The sequence below is a fragment of the Cryptomeria japonica genome, chromosome 3, assembly GCF_030272615.1.
Source record: "Cryptomeria japonica chromosome 3, Sugi_1.0, whole genome shotgun sequence".
Lineage (NCBI taxonomy): Eukaryota > Viridiplantae > Streptophyta > Pinopsida > Cupressales > Cupressaceae > Cryptomeria > Cryptomeria japonica.
This window is the reverse complement of record NC_081407.1, coordinates 888003346-888023706: the sequence shown is the minus strand read 5'-3', so window position 1 is coordinate 888023706 and position 20361 is coordinate 888003346. Positions and strand designations below refer to the sequence as shown.

At 37.4% G+C, this 20361-nt stretch overlaps 1 protein-coding gene across 1 annotated transcript in view; it reads right to left on the bottom strand.

The window, feature by feature from the left end:
• Nucleotides 1-16486, bottom strand: part of LOC131055806 (ATP-dependent RNA helicase DEAH12, chloroplastic) — a 67141-nt gene extending 50655 nt beyond the window's left edge. The window contains exons 1-2 of the mRNA XM_057990151.2: nucleotides 15234-16486; nucleotides 11445-14595 (exon numbers count right to left, since the gene is read on the bottom strand). Coding sequence (XP_057846134.2) covers nucleotides 11445-14595; nucleotides 15234-15995 — 3913 coding nt within the window. The 5' untranslated portion in view covers nucleotides 15996-16486. The remainder of the gene's footprint in view (nucleotides 1-11444; nucleotides 14596-15233) is intronic.
• Between the last annotated feature and the right edge of the window lie 3875 nt (nucleotides 16487-20361).

Here is a 20361-nt window from a genome sequence, read left to right as displayed (position 1 = left end):
GCACTGTAGGATATGGGTTGAGATATACTTCAAGTGCAGATCTAAATCTGCAAGGATATTTTGATTCTGATTGGGCAGGGAGTGTTACTGATCGGAAGAGCACCTCAAGTTGTTACTTCAGTTTGGGGTCTGCTATGGTTTCTTGGTGTAGCAGGAAGCAGTCTTCAGTGGCACTAAGCACCGCAGAAGCAGAGTATATTGTAGCATGTGTGGCAGCCCGAGAAGCAGTGTAGCTTCGGAAGCTCCTTGCAGGATTGTTTGGGTAATCGATGAAGCCTACTGTCATTCATTGTGATAATCAAAGTTGTGCGAAACTTTCTGTCAACCCTGTGTTTCATGACAAGATAAAACATGTGGAGATCAAATACCACTACATTCGAGATATGGTTCTAACGAAAGCCATATAGCTGAGGTACATTAGCACTGATGATCAGATGGCTGGTATTCTCAACAAGCCCCTTGCCAAAGTGAAGTTTGTGCATTTTCGAGACAAGCTTGGAGTTGTGGAGAAAGAAGCCCTTGCTGAGAGGGAGTCTCAACATCAATGATTTCTTGAGATGTACTATAATGCATTCTTCTCTATGAGAGAGAAGTTTGAGGTGCAAGCCCTTGTTAATGCATTCTTCTCTGTGAGAGAGAAGTTTGAGGTGAAAGCCCTCGTTCCACCCTTTGGGAGTAGCCAAGGTAGATGTCATGTTGAGAAATACCATGACAACATCACTTGTGTTTGATCACCCTCTGAGAGTAGCCATGGTGACCATCATGATGAGATGACGACATCACGTTGAGTGACTTCGTGATGGGCACTTGTGTTCATATTCATTTCCATTCATGGGAGTAGCCATGATGGATGTCATCGCGTTGAGTGACTCCGTGATGAATTTTGTTTCACCCTCTGGGAGTAGCCATGGTGGATGTCATTCCATGACACAGATATCAGCAAGGATTCCTCCCTAGCTAAGAGGGAGTGTTGACGTATGTATCTACGGGAGTCACCTTGGGTCAATTTCACTAAATATACAATTAGCATTCGGCTTTGTATATTTGAGGTTGACCGATAATTAAAAGATGTGCAATATTATTTGTTTGGAAAATATATACATTTATTAAGGGGGCTGACTTTTGGTAAAGTCCGCCACTCTATGAAAAGACCACCTTGCATCGTATGAAGAATTGTCTTGGTTCGGAGGGAGCCAACTCTTGGTGAAGGGTCACCTCTGCTAGGATATAAAAGGACATCAGCTCTCCTCACTTTGGATCGATTATTATTACCTGCAGTCCGTGTCTCTCCTACAGCAGATAGAATATCTTCTATAGCAGTTCGGATACACACAGCAGTTCACATAATACATATAGCAGTTCGTATACCTTCACTAGCAGGTTGTGTATTTTCTACAGTAGTTCGTGAATTATCTAAGGAAGATCGATTCACACAGCAGATCTTATTTCATCTAGTGTGGATTGTTTCATTCATCTACCTTCAAGGAGTGAAGTGATTTTTGTAAAGGCATCTTGCTGTTTGATAAATATAATAAGAGACATTCGTTGCTGGGTTTTTCTCCCTCATGTTGGAGGGTTTTCCCAGGGTATACGTTGTGCAAATTTGATTGAATTGTTTTATATCTGCATGTTATTAATCTGATCATAAAAAATAAAAAATAAAATAACAAGTCTTTCATGTTCCTATGTCATTTGCCACTCATGGCATGGCAGAGTTCACACTTGTTTTGCCATCTACACCCCTTGTCATGGCAGACTTCATGAATAGCATGTCACTTGGTAGGGCGAACTTCATACTTAGCATGCCCCACTATGCATAGCGGACTTTACACTTGACATGCCACTTTGTGGCGGACTTGGAGATTGCTTTGCATCTAATCATGGCGGAGTTTAGCCTTGGCATGCCGCTTTGTGGGGGACTTTGTATTTGTTTTGCATTTGACTTTTTCTCTTTCCTTGGCAAACTTCATAGCTTGTTTGCCATCTTTTTCTTTGGCATGGCGGACTTTGACAATGTCATGCCATTCTCACATTTGCTAGGGCGGACTTCTGGACTTGCTTGCAACTTCCTTAGGCAGAGTTTACATACCCTTTGCCATGTCAAATGTGGGCGGACTTCAAGACTTGTATGCCATTGTGCAAGGCGGACTTTGCGCACGATCTGCCGTCTTCACCTTTGGCATGGCAAACTTGGTAGTTGTCTTGCATATGCTAGGGCGGAGTTTATAGTATGCTTGCATTTGTGCAGCAAACTTTGAGATTGTCTTGCCATGTGCAAAGCAGACTTGACACTTACCTTGCAATGCTTGGGCAAACTTGGCAACTGACTTGCAATGTTTGAGCGGACTTTGCACTTACCTTGCAATGTCCCTTGCATCTTGACATGGCAAATTTTGCACATGATCTGCCATCTTCACCTTTGGCATGGCGAACTTCATGTTTGACATAACACTTCGAATTTCTTCCATTGCTACCTCCATTTGAACTTGTCCTTGGCGGACTTCATGGTTTGCTTGGCATTATTCATGTTTATCTGGAACATCTGGATGAACATTTTGTCCGAAGATTTTACCCTGCTTTTTACACTTGGAGACACAATTTTTTTATTCTGAAGATTGGAATGTTGTTGCCATGACCTGAGGGACCCAATCCTAGGTCAACTTTCAAAAAAGCTAGAAAAAGCAAAAAGCAAAAAACAGGCCAAAAAAGCTACTTCCCCGATTTGTCCCAAAGTGCCACAAATCAAAAAAGCAAAAAAAGCAAAAGCAAAATCCCACAAAAATAGGAAGGTGTCAGAATTGACCCTAAGCAATTGCGATTTTCGTCCTTCGGGCCTTCTAAGGGCTTTGATGGTATCCAGACACTGTTTCGAGCATGATTTCCCTAATTAACTTGGATGACCCCTAAAAAACTCTAACTCCAAACTCTCCAAGAAATGGACTTATGAAATTGCGATGGTAAGACAAAACCCTAAAAAGCAAACAACCGAGGGTCCCCATTTGCAATGGGGTGATGTGTGAAATAGGTCACAACACTTCCTTACTCCCTTCCCACCGCGGCACATCCTTCTTATTATATCCCTTACCTTCTTCTCACCAGGGCATATGCTTACTCCACATCCCGCACTCCTATCTTCCTTGCGGCACCTTTCCCACCGACCTTCCTTACTCCCTTCCCACCGCGGCATCTTTACTTCCCCACATCCTTCACCCCTCCTCCACTACCGCAGCATGTTATCTTTTATTCCAAACACCCAACAAGCATTGAAAAGAAGTCAACGCCAGCAAGGATGAAAGAGGGGCCCACTCTTAAGAGAAATCTTTCATTTAAAAGACAAGAGCGTTGGCACTTTCACTCATTAAAATCCATGATAAAAGGTGAATAAGGTATAATGTAACATAAGGATGAGGTGGCACCAATAATGGAATGACTAACTTCCAAAGACATTGCATCCATTTAGAACAAAGCCATTGAAAAATAAATAAAATAAAATAACAAAAAAGTTAAGTCAGCTATAGCGAAGGAGTGTGTCTTTTAGATTTGCATTTATATAAATAAGGTAATTGCAACCACTTTAAGGGCAATTCGAAATCAATTTAAAGTGCAGGAAATCACACCTTTTAAAGACTGTATTTTCAACATTTATTTAAAAAATTACAAGCCCACAAAGGGTGGAGCAAGGGCAGAAATTGAACCAGACCTGAAAGAGGATAGTGGAGAAGAAATTGAATCAAACCTATAAAGGAAGACAAATTCAAAACTACGGATCAGATTTTTTTTTAAATCTGAGTTCTTATTTCATACTTAACGGTTTACGATGTATGATTTGCTATGTGTTCTTTCTTTTTGTTCATTTCATAATGTTTTAATTCAGTATCTGTCTGTTTGTAGGTCTAAGACAAGAAGTGAAACGTCAAACTCAGGCAGCATTAGGAAATTTACCATTGTAAAGGAGGATTGTGCATTGATGAACAAGTGATAGAAAAGGATATCCTACAGCTACAAACATACAAGGAGGCTGCTCAAAAGGAAAGATTTCACAAGATTATACAAGGCAAGGAAGCAGATTGCTCCACATAACGAACACTCCAGCATTCATCAAGTACTCATGATAAGGGAGGAATTTTACAAATATCTTCAATTTCCTCCGGAAATCCAAGAATCATTGCTAGTATAGCATGAAGGTTATCCAAGATGGAGGCTTCGAGTGAAGATGATCTGTTTGAACACCATGAAATAATTTAGGAACAGGCCTTCATCATCATCACTGCTGAAGCTTGTGATGTTGAGTATCAAGTCTACCAAGCAAATTGAGGTGTCATCCTTGTCATCACCAACCAATCAAAGGATTCCAAGTCAAGATGTCCAAATACGATGCACTTGACTCACCCATGGAGGAACAAACTTCGAGATACCTAACCTCAATTTCTATGGTTCACATTCAATATGTGATATATGTCAAAACAAATGCAATTTTCTCATTGGCCAAAGGGAGTTGTTGTAACAAACCCTAATTAGGGTTTTCATCTTGTAATTCGGCCATTGATTGTGAATCAGTCTAAGCCTTCCAATTGTAATAAGATCTCTATAAAAAGCTCAAACTTCTCATTTGTAAGGGTTAATGTTATTAGAAGAGTAGAAGAATAGATAGACTAGAAGTTAGAAGTTAGACTAGAGTAGGAGAAGAAGAAATTGTTGCTAGGGATTGTAAATGCATATACTCTTTTCATTGAAGATATGGTGAAATGTGTTGCTTCAACAAGTTATATGGTTTCTACTTCTCATTTGCTTTCATGTTGATTAAATGAATGAAAGGAATTGTGAATGATTAATAGTGAAATTCATTTATCCATACCACTAGCGATTTGCTGATTGTAAATTTGCCTTGTGTGGTCAACTGGAATTCTTAAATGAACTTAACTTCAAATGCTATTCACACTTTGATATGCATTGCCTTGATGGTATCTTTGTTGTTGATGGTGATTTGAACATCACGTGATTACCTTAGAAGATCGCACTAGCTTTGTGAAGTTGTTCGTTGATGGCGAAGCAGAGCTTGGTTGAGTTTCACCTAATCTTTCGCTGTCTCTTGCATTCTTAGGAGTAGCATAGTCTTCTTAAACCCTATGCTTTGTTTTTTCTAATCAGGTAAGATTCCACATTCCAGCAACATTCCAATCAAGTGCATGCATCAACGTAAGTCCCCTTGGATTACCAACAATCACATCAACCAATTGAGCTATCTACACGTCAAGACCTGACTATAGAAACCTTGCAGTCGTCTTGGTTGATCACATCATTTAACATCCAAGAAGATTTTGATAGAGAGAGGATAGAGTACTTTTGGGCATTTTACTTTATGATAGAGGTGTCTAAAAAACACATCAACACTAACCTCATAATCCATGGAGTAATCTGCTATCGTGGTTTATCAACAGTGGGGAGTACCACTTGTAATGTGTGTAACACTGAATTGTCTCTTGAGATGTGGGAGAACTTCTTTGTCCTCTTTTGCACTTTAGCTTTGTCAACCCTTGCAAAGAAATCATCTATATCATCAATGAGTTAGACTTCTACCACGACTTTCTTATTCATTCTCTCTTTTAGCCAATCAAGAACTGTAGACAACTCCATTCCATCTTCTAATCTACTATCGCCACTGATTCCTTTCAAGGCTGAAATGATAAATTCACCTTGTTCTTCATTTGTGTTTAAGCCAGGATCTCACAAATCCTCTATCATGATTGTCTTTTCTCCTTCAAAGTGATTTCGAATTGGTGACGTCCGGTCTTGAGAGTGTGTTACCCTATTCCTTGTTCATCTGCCAAGTTGTTCTCTTATATTGATGTTTGATTTATTTCCAACTCTCTAATTGAGGAAGTACTTGTGACTGATCCAACTCTCTAATTGAGAAAGTACTTGTGATTGATGCGGTTGTATTTGTCCTTGATTTCTTTCGTCGAGACTCAGCACTAGCAACTTCCTTTCGGACATTTCTCCCATCTTGAGGATTATCAATTGTACTCTTCCTTTTTCCTAGAGACTTAAACTTCTCCCTCACTACTTATTTCTTCATTGCTTTTTATTGCTTCAACTTCTTCAAAGGAAGAATCCTCTTCATCCATCTTACCATTGGTAACTGATACCCCTTGACTTCTCAACTTGCTAATTTGTTCATTGATCCACCACCTTGAATTATCTAACACATCCTTCATCAACGTGTTGATATCAATGAGTTCAGGTTGAGACTCGTTGGATGTTAAAATAGGTTTGTCCTTTTCTTGCTCATATTGTGGCAACACATGATCTCCATTATCCTTGACTTGATTTGGAATTGGAAAGATATTGCATCTTTTGATGAAATCAACTAATATCCTCGACCACATCTTCCTTCTCACTGCAAACTCATCAGTGAGGTTTGCCCAATAATCCTCTATGTCGACTCTATGTTTGTACCTTTTCCCTCCAATGATAGGCATCTTATGATGAGGATCGAAGCATGATCTTTGTTTGTACATGCCAAGTTGGTAGAATTAGAACTCTATGTTTGTTGTCTCAGTGGCTTGAACTGAGTAGCAAGTCTCCACCATTTTACCAATCGAAATAGGGCATGAGACTTCGAGCCTATGCTCTTCCCTCTGAATGAAATCAAACTCGGATAATTGCCTCACTACCTCAAGTAGCACCATCTTGTCAGTTGGGTATCATGGAAGACGATATGGATGGTATGAACACCCTTGGATTCTGATGTATGAGGAAGTGGGAAACTAGATGAACCATGAACCGAACTTTTCCACAAATGCCATAGACCCTTTTGACAATCTTTTGTGTATTCCCCCTTGTAATAACCGGGTGAGATACATTGAGAATGCATCATTGACTCTTGAAATGTTGCTTCTCATGCAATTGTAGTTGGGGGTAGCAATCATATACTTTGAGTTGTCCTTTCTCAATACCTACCTCACCCATGCATATTAATCCCTTATATTTTATGTGCCTTGCCAACGCATACACCACATAGGAACTCATGTAAAATGTCCTTGTTCTTTCCAATTCTCTCAACTGAATGTCTAGGTTGTCATTAATCACCTTGGTCCAATTTATCATCTTCAAGCCTAGACAGACTTCCTCTACAAAGCAAAACATCCATGTTTCAAATATTGCTCCTTGTGGACATCCCATGATTCTATTTACCATGAATACCATATCACCATATTCTTCCTTAAAATTGGAGTAAGTAACCTCTTTGGTAGTTTGGATTGTGGTCTCTCTGGTCTACTTACCCAATCCGAAGTGATGAGATTCATACACCTTCTGGATGCCTTCTCAAAAAATGCTAATGACTCTTGCTTAGTCATGTCCACCATCCCATCCTAACGAGGAATGCCAAATGTCTCTCTAATTGCTTCATCTGAAAGGTATGTCAAGACCATTCCATTAGGTGACACTATTGACCTTGCTTGGAGGTTGTAATGCCTTGCACATTCAACCATCAATTCATTGCATTGAACTACTGGTAGAAAGTCAACGGCTTAATAGATTTCGTTCTTAATCATGTTGGTTGCTAAGGTGGACGGCATTTGATCTTGGGTACCAAACATTCTCCTTTTGAACTTGGTTAGATCCAATTGCTCCAAGTTAGTGTCTCCAACTTTCTTCTATCTTGATGTTATTTGAGATTCTAACATATTCCTGCACGAAGCTAGAAGTCAAAAAATATTGATTTGGAAATGGGATGCTCAAGGAAATACTTCAAAATTAAAACTCTGATTTTATTCATAAATTTTGGATTTAATTTTAGAAATCAGAATAAGCATTCAAATGACAATCTTAGGAACACATCATGATCTTCAAAATGACATTTCTCACAAATTATAAAAAGAAAATTTGGTTCTCTGTCTGATTACTGAGTGTTGTTTCAGAATCTGTCTCCTCTTCCTTGATGGAAAACGATTTGAGCTTTTGATCAGTGATCAGCCCTCTTCCTTCCTTCCACAATTTTCTTCCAACTCTCACTTTGTCAATCGAATCTTTGGATGTTATAGAAGTCTGGTCAAGCCTTAATCGCTTTGACTGGCTGAGCAATTCATTTCTTGTGTGAATTTGTCTTCCAACTCTGCCTGAATACTTCAAAGTCCTTTGTCTCTTTAAGTGATTTCGGGATGCTCTTCCTTAGAGCGAATTTGAGAACAATTCCCCTTGCTACAATTTTTGTGTCTTTCTTTTCTTCACATGAATTTGGGAGGGCAGATTATAATTTAGTTTGAATTTGATCTATTGAAATACTTCTCTCCTTTCATATATATGCCTTATAGGTTGATAGTTGCACTCTTTCATTTCATTGACATGGCCAGCTTAGGAATAAAAAACGTCTTTTTGTTTTCTTTAGATTACCAAGGGAATCGCACCCCTTCACTTAGCATCCTAGCCGACTTGGCAAATAAATGAAACAATTTTTTTGTTTTCCTTAATTCAAATCGCATCACTTCATCTAGCCACCCAGCCGACTTGGGTTTAATGAAACGTTTTCCCTTGCTTATCAAATTCGCATTGCCTTGATTTTCCAGCCGACTTCATCCTTCTTCATAAACATTTATAGGTTTTGCCTCTTAAAGTTCGTCTTCCTCATTTGTGAGGGTAAATTCATATCATGTTTCTTCTTCTTTGATTTTTAGAACGCAAATTTGTCGGTGTAAATAAGCCACACCCGGACCGACAATGGACTAGTCCAAGAAGGGTCAGTAGCTCAGTGGTAGAGCACTCCAGCAGCGTATGGAAGGTCCTAGGTTCGAGTCCTAGCTGGTCCTATCATTTTTGACACAAAACGCCTATCATAAAATTCTGATACCACTGAACTGCCATTTTCAAAGCTATTGCAGCCCATGAATAAGGTGAATTGACATGCCTTTAAAAGTCAACCTTCAAATGCTGATATGGCAAATAATCTGAATAAGCAGGTGAAGTGGACAAGCAAACACCCAAGCAGCTCAAGCACACAACCAAGTAGCTCAAGCACACAACCAAGTACCTCAAGCAGGCAACCAAGTAGCTGATGAAAATCCGATGAATATTCAGCAGGTTGACTAGTATTTCATTCCAATTCTCTTTTCAACAAACCTTTGACATCAATGACGAAATAATCAAAAGTATTAAATATTTGATATTAATAGTAGTGGAAAAATATAATCATTTCCATTTCATTATACCCTTAGGCTCCCTTTATTTGTTGACTGTGAGCATACACAAATGTGGGCTCCGTCTTGCCAATTCAACACATATTCACCAATAGTGGAGATCTTTCATTAAATTTCCAGGGAAAAGCTTAACGGCTCATAAATTGGAGGATGAAGATGATCAATGACCTGTGAATCTTTGCCTTTTAATAGCTCAAAAAAACCTTCTCAGCTCTTGCAAACTTCTGGATTGTGGTTGACCGATGATACTACTTGCGTTAAAACTGCAGCCCTATCTAGTTTCTTTTCTAATTTCCCAATATACAAGCAGTTTTGCTGCAGAAACACAATCTATGGCTTCTTTCTTTATAATTCATTTACCCATGGCACTAAAGCATTATAATGTTTGTTTAGGCTTGTATTTTATTTTTTGTCTGGAACAATTTTAACTTTAGCTATTTGTGCAAAGATTTAGTCCGTAAATCCTTTGACTTAACATATCTATACCTTTAAAATGCTTAGGCCATGGCTTTTGAGAGAATAAAGATTGTGACCTGCTCCTTAGAACTTTTCAAACATCTGTGGCTTTTTAACTGTCACATGTTAGAATTGAATGCGGGGCTTTTCCTTACACTAAGGCCTTCACTCTATGTTTTGTTTCTACTAAAGCAAAGTCTCTGTATAATTATAAATGTATATGCATGTGGGCTTCTATTAAAATGATGAGCAGTCTATGCCAATTTCTTATTGGTCACACTGCTTATGAAAGTTGGACATAACCTTGGCATGGTGTGGATGCTATTTATCATATCCAACAAATCATGATATATTTAGACTTGGTGACTATAATATATCAAACTGGAAATGTAGTAATTCAGTAGCAAATTCAGAATGGCCTTCACGCAATAAATAACAATGTCAAGTTTTATCAATCAAAAAAAGATATGCCATTGCAGCAGAAACACATGACGTATGGCTGCTTCAAGCTCATCTTGGGCAATTGATCTTCTTTAAAATCCAATATCTTGTAGGCATTTTTAGAGTTTGCCAGAACTATTTAAAGTGATGTGCCATAGCTATTAACATGTTGACATGTGAATGAAGCTAGCCACATGCCTGGTTGCTATCTATATTAATGGATTTACTCTAATTTATCGTGACAAAACTGAAGTACCGATCTCTAAGAGCTTCTGGATCTGCCTGTATATAATGTTTAAAATCTGGACATTTCTACTGGACCCATAAAGACTTCAGAAATGGGTCCAGAAGAGAGGCCTAAAAATTTTGATTTCCAATTATACTGGCTATAAACAGACAATTCTTAAAGCAAGGTAGTATAGAATATATGAATATTTGTTCCGAGTTTTTTCAGAAAACATCGGATAAGTCTTTCTACATAATTGAACCAATTGAACGAGGCAGTTCTCTCTGTATTTCATTTGGGTGTAGTATTGTAGACCTAGATAATTACGTCAAAATATTGTATGCATACCATTCTAGTGAGATCATGAGATGATACCTACTGTATTGAGATGGCATCTTTGAAAAAAAACGGCATACAGATATAAATGTATTCAAATAGCATACCGGTAACAAACACTTACCAGTAGATGATACTGTCTTACCAGGATATTGTATGCAAAAACATTCTGTACTTGCTAATGTTTACTATTAGGCCTAAATGTTGTATGCATACTGTGACAGAGGTCATTACTACACTGAAAGACAGTATACATACTATGACAGAAGGCGAGGGACCGAAACAAAATAATATCTTCCTCTAAAATTAGCATGATGGTTCGTTGCTTCAGCCATTGAACACGACAGTTTGCCAATTTGACCCTAGTTCAGTGGGATGATGATGAACGGTCCAGATGACTTGAATCGTCTTGCATTGTGTTGGAGATGATATCAATCATGGATCGTGAAAATGAGCTCGCCCATTTCAAATATGAATGCCTTCAGCATAATTATACACCCCATAACTTATACAAGGTTGGTTGCATAAATCTCACCAGATCAGCAGCTGATATATAGTAGCTTTAAGCACTGAAAATGGTTGTTTACGATTGTTCAACAATAGCTAATATTGTTAAAAAAGTGCTGATCGTATGGGCTAATCATACAATTTGAGTAAGGCACACACCAGAGTAGTAGTAAGACTTTGAGATTAACTCATGTCAAAAACTTAAAGCTGATAGCAAAGAGTATTACTAAAACTTAAAATGCTACCAGTAAATTCATAAATAAACTAGAAGTCTTGCCATATACCTGGAATTTTATCTTGAAAAGACTCGATCAGACTATTTAATTCCATCTTTAGTACAGAGTAAATTGGAGCTGGGCAAAGAATGGTGCTACAAAATGTCTGTTCACAAGTTATCTTTTGCCAAGGCATACAGACAGAAAGAAATTTTCCTTGGAGATGAGATAATGCCATTGCTGCCCTTAGATGTATGCTACCATCAAATGTAACTAGAGCACGTGTACTTATATGTTTTGGATCAGATTTAAATACAAGCACCTGGCACTTGTCTCGAGGCACAAACTTAGTGAGTTCCTGTAACAAAGCTGCCTCACACTTAGCATCTGATGGCTGTATACCAGCAGGATGTCGAATAATGTAGAGATCCACAATTTTCCTGTTGGTGACACTTCCTAAAACCTGCCTTAGTTCGTTTTCAGTAAACTCAGTATCTAGATTGGTCATAAAAACAGTACCATTCATTTTCCCACGTCTACAGCGCACACGAGATCTTCCTATAATCATTTCTGAGCAGGTAAATGCAATTCGATCAACATCTTCATCAGCACAGATTATGATAGCAACTCCCTTACTCTGCCTCCTAGGCCACATAATCATTGCTTTGACAGCTGGAAACCCAGGTCTTTTATGATCTGTTACAGGAGATGCATTGAATGGACAGACAGTTAAGCAAGACCCTCCTAGTTTCAAACTTTTAGACTTGCAAACTGCAGCCTCAGCTGATTTTGATGTCAAAAATGTTATTATACCCCACTTTCCAGTACCTGTAGTTTCTTGTCCTATCCCCGAAAATTTGTGGAAACCAGCTATGCCATCAGTACAATTTTCAAACAGTAATATTACTTCTCTATCATCAAGCAAATGTACATTTGGACAGGAAACCTCAACACTTAAGTATTTACCCTCCAGTTCAAGATGCTTAATTTCTGCCCCAGCACCAAAAAGTGCTGCAGGAGAGTACTTACCACTACATGCATAGAACAAAGGCATTTCCATGCACTCATTAAGCATCCACCTCCGCTCACACTTCAACACATTTTCCAACAAACCATATGCTTGTTCCATTTCCTCTGCCACAGAAAAAAGTTGAATTTCTTGATTATCATGATCTACCTCTATACCACCCCTATGGCTATTACATGTTTGCTGAATTCGATGAACAAGTGCATGTAGATTGCAATTAGCCTTTCCACTGAACCTTTTTAAGAGGCATCGCCCAAGTCCAGAAATTACTTTTTTCTCCAATGCAATTTTTTTCAATTGGAAAACATTATATGAAGGAGGAGGTTGAATAGCTGAGACCCATTCCTCTTCCACAACTGTCACACAAACCAAAAACTTCCTTGTTGTACATAGAAGTTCTGAAAAAACCACCCAGGTAGGCTTGTTACCAAAAGCTAACAATGAACATGAAGGATGTAGATGTGCTTGCTGTCCTGTAGAAGCTATATCATAGCCTAGACGATCATACCCAGAAAACATACCTAGGTTTTCTACCATTGAAGACAGAATAACTTTCCTCAAAGCTATGCTATGTTTGTTAGAAGCAAGTGGTGACCAAGACCAGTAACTTGGAACAATTATGTTCAGTTCATTCTTAAGACACACTTCCATTTCTGCTATAGTATCTCTACATCTCAACATTGACTTAGCATTGATACTATTGTCCCAGCACCATATGTTTCTCTTGCCTGGGGGTTCATCCTCCCACTCCTTGTAAACTGCAAGAAGAGTAAAAAGGTCTCCATACTGATTACAGAAACGGAGTTTTAGACAATCAGATTTTGACTTATCTGCTTCTGTACCAACCCTACAAAATATACTACCTGCATTTGCCATCACGGCAGCCAACACAAGGCCTTCCCTACCCAATCGCTGATTAAAACAATCAAGGATAATCTTTCCCAAACGAGGTTCTACTCCCAGCTTTACAAGTTTCCAACCAAAATCAGTCAATTTTAAATATCCCTGACTAAAAACTACCGCACCTAGTTGGAATAGATTCTTTACAGCCATGTCAATTGCCTCTTGGCTAGGGGCTTGAACAAAATCAAACGATTGAAGATCTTTAACACCTAATGCTAGAAGCTTTAGAATAGCGATGCCAACATGAACTCGCAAGATTTCTGGATCCTTATGGGGTGCAATAGCCTTGAATTCCTCCTCTGTGTAGAGACGATAGCACACTCCAGGCTGAGTACGACCAGCCCGACCACACCGTTGAGCTGCTTCACTTTGAGTTATTCGGCACACACTCAGCACATTCATGCCAGTTTTAGGGTCAAATCTGCTCTCTTTCACCATGCCAGAGTCCACCACAAATTTTACACCAGGAATTGTTAGAGATGTCTCTGCTACATTTGTTGCAAAAATAACTTTCCTTTTTCCCAAAGGTGCACTCTCAAATACACAATTCTGTTCTTCAATTGAAAGCTTTCCATGCAATGCAAGTGTGATTGCTGAGGAATTCTGGAATTGATCTCGAGCCCACTCGACTTCCATCTGAGAAGTTAAGAAGGCAAGAATTGCCCCCTCTTCTTCTTTGGCATGAATCTCGGCAACTATCTTCATCACTTGAGTTACATACGAAGGAACACTCAATTGCCCGTATTTGATAGTAGAGCTTTGTGCAAGTTCTACCTCATCATTTGCAACATACTTAACATCCACAGGAAAATTTCTTCCTGGCACATACAAAGTTTGGCAACCAAAAAAATAATCCGATAATGTCTTTGCGTCTGCTGTTGCAGACATTATGATAAGCCTCAACTCTGCTCTCTTCAACAAGCATCTCTTGAGCAGGGCTAATAGTAGATCTGTACTTAAGCTGCGCTCATGAGCTTCATCTACTATAATACAGCTAACATGTTCTAACTCTGGATCTGACATACATAGTTGAAGGAGTGCATGATCAGTCATATAGGTAATCTTTGCTAAAGAATTATCTCTGGGATTAGTGGTGAAACAAGAGACAGGGTGTGTATCTTGATAGCATCCTTTGCATTCTCCTGCAACTCGTGCTGCTAGAGACATGGTAGCCACTCTCCTGGGTTGTGTGCATACCACAGCACCTTTCAAGGCAAACCCTGAATCTGCCAAAAATTGCACTATTTGGGTACTCTTTCCAGAACCTGTTTCTCCAATTAGTACCATTACCTGTCATCAAATTGATATTAAACCTACTGAGAAAACAAACGTCCACTTAAAATAAATCATATTAACGAAAAGAAATCATAGTATGAAACTATATTTTCTGTTTCCACAGAGCCCGCATCCAATGTAACGGATTTTATCCTACATATTGCATAATGCAGCAAAGCAGTTATAATTACAAAAAATAATGAGGTAGTCATGAATAACCTAATATTGAGCTCAGTATAGCATAAAGTATATTAAAAGAGAGAGGAATAAATCAGAAATCACAACAAGAGCACAGGTAACAATAATTCAGCTAAACTGGGGGCAGGAGATGACGAATACTAAAATTTTAAGAAGTAAACCTCAAAAAGTTCAACAATTATCTTAGACGACAGTAATTAAACTAAAATAATAAAATAAATATTTAAAAGGACAGAAAACATCAGAATGTTCATCATTTAATTCGGTTAAGAGTAATTCAGCTACAACAGGAGGTCCGACACTAAGAAACGACACTCGACATTCAACCTAGATAACTGTAATTCAATTACAACCAAGGAGAATACTAAAAAAATCGCAGGATGATGTTAAAAACATCAAGATTAAACTTGAGTAGCGGTAATTGAGCTAGTGTTAGGGGTTAAATTAACAAAAACCTGTTTCATATGAACTTGTGTCAGGATATCCCGTCTGCTAGAATACATAGGCAAGGACGACTCAAAACGTCTGCACTCCCTAACAATTTTACACTGTAATTGCTCCCACTTCCAGTCGTTTCCCAGCACAAAAACAGGCCTTTCCTCACCGGAGGAATCAAAATAATCATAATCCTGAATAGGATTCTTCAGATAAGTTTCCAAGCACTGCAAAGCTCTCTTGAATTCCAGAAATTTCTTGCGAAGAATCTTCCCCTGCGCATCCAAACCCTGTTTTAAACCATCCAACCTATGCCACTCATACACTCTGTTGCGCAACCTCAATAACCTAATACACTTACCATACTCCTTGTCTACTTCGTCAATTTCTTTCTTACATTTGCTCACGACCTCCCCGTGGCGCAGTTCTTCTAAATAATGCAAAAAAGCATCTCTCGTGCGCTCTTGTGCCTTTCTCTGTACGTCGCCAGAGCCCGAGCAAATTTCGGGGCTCCATGAATGAACACCTGATAAACGCTGCTTCCAGAGAAAAGCAAAGCCTTCCACGGCATCTTCTGGAGAACTGAAAAAGAGTCTTGCTAGTAAATGCCCAGGGTTCTCCAAAATTATCCTCTGTTTCACACCCGGGCATGAATCTATTAAATTTTTCAGCTCGCTGTTTGTGTTTTCACCGTTATCACAAGCCCCTGCCCTCGATAATTTCACTTCATTGCTGGTTCTTCTCATTTGCTGCTTACCTGGATATTTCCTCATGGCTGCCATTAAAAAAATCTACAGTGCCTTCACACCCAAGGTTTATAGATTGTGTATATCTTCTGTAAAGTTCAGCTCTTTCCCCAGTCACAGTGGTCCGTAGACATACTCTGTATTCCAAGCCTAGAGATTGCTTGCTCTTCAATTCAATTAAAGCGAGACCTAATTTCCAATTAAAGAAATACCTAATCTGGACTTTTCTGCAGATCGTGGAGAGAATTTATTTGCTTCGGTTAAAATCAAAAAGCACGTCGTGGAAAACACCAGATTTGCTTCAGACCTAGTACCTAGTACCTAGGCAAATGCTTTCTTTTTATATTTTATTATAAAATGTGGAACTCGTCCGCCGCCATGATCCACCGTTGTTTTTATAAAGAGAAGAAGAAGATAAAGATGAATGGAAGCTTTTTCCCGTGAAGGCCTCGAAAAAGCCCCACAATAAGCGGCTGAAATAACTCTCGGTAGATACATTTCGTTCTCACCAGTTCTTCACCAGTTCTAAGTTTTTCAAATAACTCACGGTAGCTACATTTCGTTTTCACCTAGTTTTAGTGTTTCTTCTTGTATCTGCATGCTTTATATCCATGCTTATTTTTCGAAGTAGAATGAACTAGATAGCTTTATATATATATATATATATATATTTATTTTGAGAGAAGGAGAAGTAAGAAATAATAATAATTAGTAAAAATAAAAACTAGTATATTTATATTCTAAAAATATATACGTAAAAGAGCTATCATATAATTGTCTTGCATGTTTATTAGTTGTCAAGAAGGACATGGAGCTGAATAATGTTGCACTCTTTCACTTTCATTAAAGATATAACAGTTTCATATACTTAGAGACAAGTGATAATAATCTTATTTTATTCAAAGTAATAAAGTGATAATAATCTTATTTTATTCAAAGTAATAAAATAATACTTAAGAAACTAAAACATGCATGCATTTACCTGTCATCTACACGTCAAATTTATTCAAAATCAATTTTTTGTTTACAGATATTTGTATGTCATTGTAGATGCCTCTCGACATAATAAAAAAAATTAAAAATCTAAAAATTAAAATTTAATTTAATAAAAAGTGTACAAAAATTGCTTTATGCAAAAGTTATTAGGCTATATAGTTCCCTAGATTGTTTAGTTTTGTGGATATTATTTTTAAAGTTTTTCTTCATTTATTGTGAGAGTTATTATTACTAGCAATTGCACCTTAATGTGCAATGGATACGCGGATCACAAGGAAAATGGCAAAAACAGTGAACATGGGAATTAGAAGAATATTGGTAGAAACAAATTGATAAAGTTGCATATTATAAATCATAATTCTTAAATAAGTTAAACAAGTTCAATAATTTGTCGTATATAGATAATTCATTTATTAGCAAAATCAAGTCATTGAAATCAAGGATGGGAGGATTCATATGTTAGAATTTGTAGTATATATAAACATATAAATATGATCAATGCAAAATAGTGTTTCAAGCAAACATGTGCAAAATGTAAAATATAATAACAAACATTATGGAATTGAATATATGATTTATATTATTTTTTCTTGAATACAAGTTGAAATGGTGCAAAAGTGATTGTGCAAAGGGAAGAACTATGTTCCCTTGAGAGCCAATTTCACAACATACATTCAAATATCTCCAACTGATGAAGCTAGTAAAGATATCTAATTAATAGAAAGAGAAGACAACTGAGAGTCTTCAGTTTGAATTTAAGCGTCTCGGTCAAGGACACCAGCGCAATGCACGAACGGCTATGTGGTGCGTTGTAGTCTTGTATGGACCGTGAACAGAAGAGACTTAGAAACACGAAAACTCGACTTTGTGTTCTTTATATAACCTGCAAAACCCAAAAGTTAGAAATAGAATAGCAAATAGAAGATAATAAATAGAAATAGAAATGAATATGAATGAAATAAATAAAGCACAAGCAAACCCTCGTGCGTTTGAATGTTTCTAATAAACCTACACACATGAAAAAGAGGGAAAATGTTGGAGGTTGTGTTTAGAGGCCTACCTCAGTCAGACCCCCATTTTGGTGTTTTCACCTCCACAAACAACCCAGATAGATAGATAGATCAAAAGATAAATAGTTAAAATGATCAAATGATCAAATAGATAGGGGATGTGATAAATCTCAAGATGCTCAAAGACGAGATATGTAGAATGATAGAAAGATATTACCAAAGAGGCTTGAGAAAGCCAAGAGAGTTGCAAAATATTATTGTGAGAGCTTAAGAGTGTTATAGCAAACTAGAGACTGCCGTAGCAAGTGAGAGAGAGAGCAAGAGAAAGTTGTGAGAGCCAAGAGAACAAGAGAGATTGCTTGAAGAACTCTGAGAGAGAGAGAGATTGAAGAACCAAAGAGATTGAATGGAGAGAAAAGATGGATTTAAAAGAGAGAAAAGGAGGGAAAAAGAGGGTTGTCGAGCCGTTTAGGAGATTTTGAGTTGTTTCCACCGTTCAAGATAGGTGACAAGTGTCGAAATGCGCAGAATTGACATTTGAACGTTAAGATGTCACGAGACGAATGCACGACGCACGGACATTCGCGCGGACGTTCGCGCGATGCACTAGTGTCCATACGAAACATGCTTAAAAATGCCAAGGGGCAAGAGAAACACGAGGCTAATGCAAAACTGAAGTTGAAGGATAGTTGTTGAAAAGGGTGTCCTGAGCATCCTAAGAGGGGAAAAGGTTGATACAGGGGCTCAAATAAGCCTACTCAAATGCTAGGGGAATGGACATTAAAGTGGCTACAAAAGTGTAGGTGGAATTGCAAAGGGGTATGCAATTTTCAACTCTACACAAGCATTTGAAATGTCCTTGGAAGTTCTCAAGAAAATGCAAAATCAACATGTATTGACCAAATCCTAAAATTGTTTGCATATCTTCCTCATTCAGAGCTTTTACTTCAATTGCATTTCAATCCTTGTAAGAGGATAAATAGTTGCATAGTTGATTTTAATCTGCAAAGAAGAACAGTGACCAAAATAATAATTGATAAAATGACATATTGCGAAATGAATTTTTTTATAAATTGAACAAGTTTAATAATTCACCATATAGAGATCAGACATCTATTACCAATACCAAGTCTCTTAAATCGAAGATAGGAAGATTCATATGTTAGAATTTGTAGTATGTACAAAATGATCATAACCAAAACCATTATTTTGAACACTCGCACATTATTACAAAACACTGTAAATTTGTCAAATAGAGTTCTATAAAACATCTTCAATATAATTATAAATACTATGGAACTGAGCATATAGATTACATTATTTTTTATCAAATATAAGCATTTATTTTATCAATTATGTAAATGATCTAATTGCAGGTAATTTAGATTAAATAAATTTTAAGAAAATGAAGTTTTAAAAGGATGGGAAACATCAATTTATTTGATAAATTAAAAAAAAACATAAACGATTGATGTTTTATTTAGTACCCCTTCTTGATCGAACTTATTAGACTGATATTTTTTTGTAGTTTACTTTTCAGCTGATACATTCTGCTAGACATTATTCAGACATATTGGATATTATTTCATGTTTATCTGGATATGAGATGTATGAGTTATTTTCAGTATTTCAATACTTGTGATTGCAGCATTTATGGATTATTGCATTGTACTGACACTTTATTTTATCTATGCGATGTGTCATATATATGTTGCATGTCTGCGATTGTATTGGATGCAAGGGGACGATTTTCCTTCACTCACTCCGGTGAGACAGGGAACGTCGCGATTCTCCTTCATCGGTGTGTATGTCGTGTATTCTATATTTGTGTATAGACATGTGTGGTTTGATGATGCAAATATTGCAGGTACAAGTACCAAGTAGGTATGGGGTATCGTCTCCACCTGACTTCACAGGTCTGAGCATGCCTTATATGTCCGATGGGAGTGGAGGAGATAGTTGTTGACCCTAATTCTTACCCTCAGTCTACTCTTGTGAGTGTCGTCATTCGGTCGTCTGTTCCTTTTGTTCAACCTTCGAGTCTTGTTCGTTTGGCTTTATCAGAATCTTCTTGTATTTTTCTCGATTTGTGTGCCATAGTGGGTGTGATTATTTATTTGAGTTTAAATCATCATTTCATAGTTGGTATAAGTAATTTATGCATTATTATGCCTTTGTGTTATAAACCTAGCTTGTTGAGTTAATTGATTAGATTTAAATTAATAATTGTCTTATTTAGGAAAAGTAACTATATTTAAATCATATAGAAAAATAAAATATATAAGGTTAATCCTATTGATTTTGGATTTAAAGAAAAACAAAAATAGAGTTAAAATTATTGATTTTTACTTTTGTTGAAAAAGTAATTAAATTCCATTATGAGAGAAATGTATTGT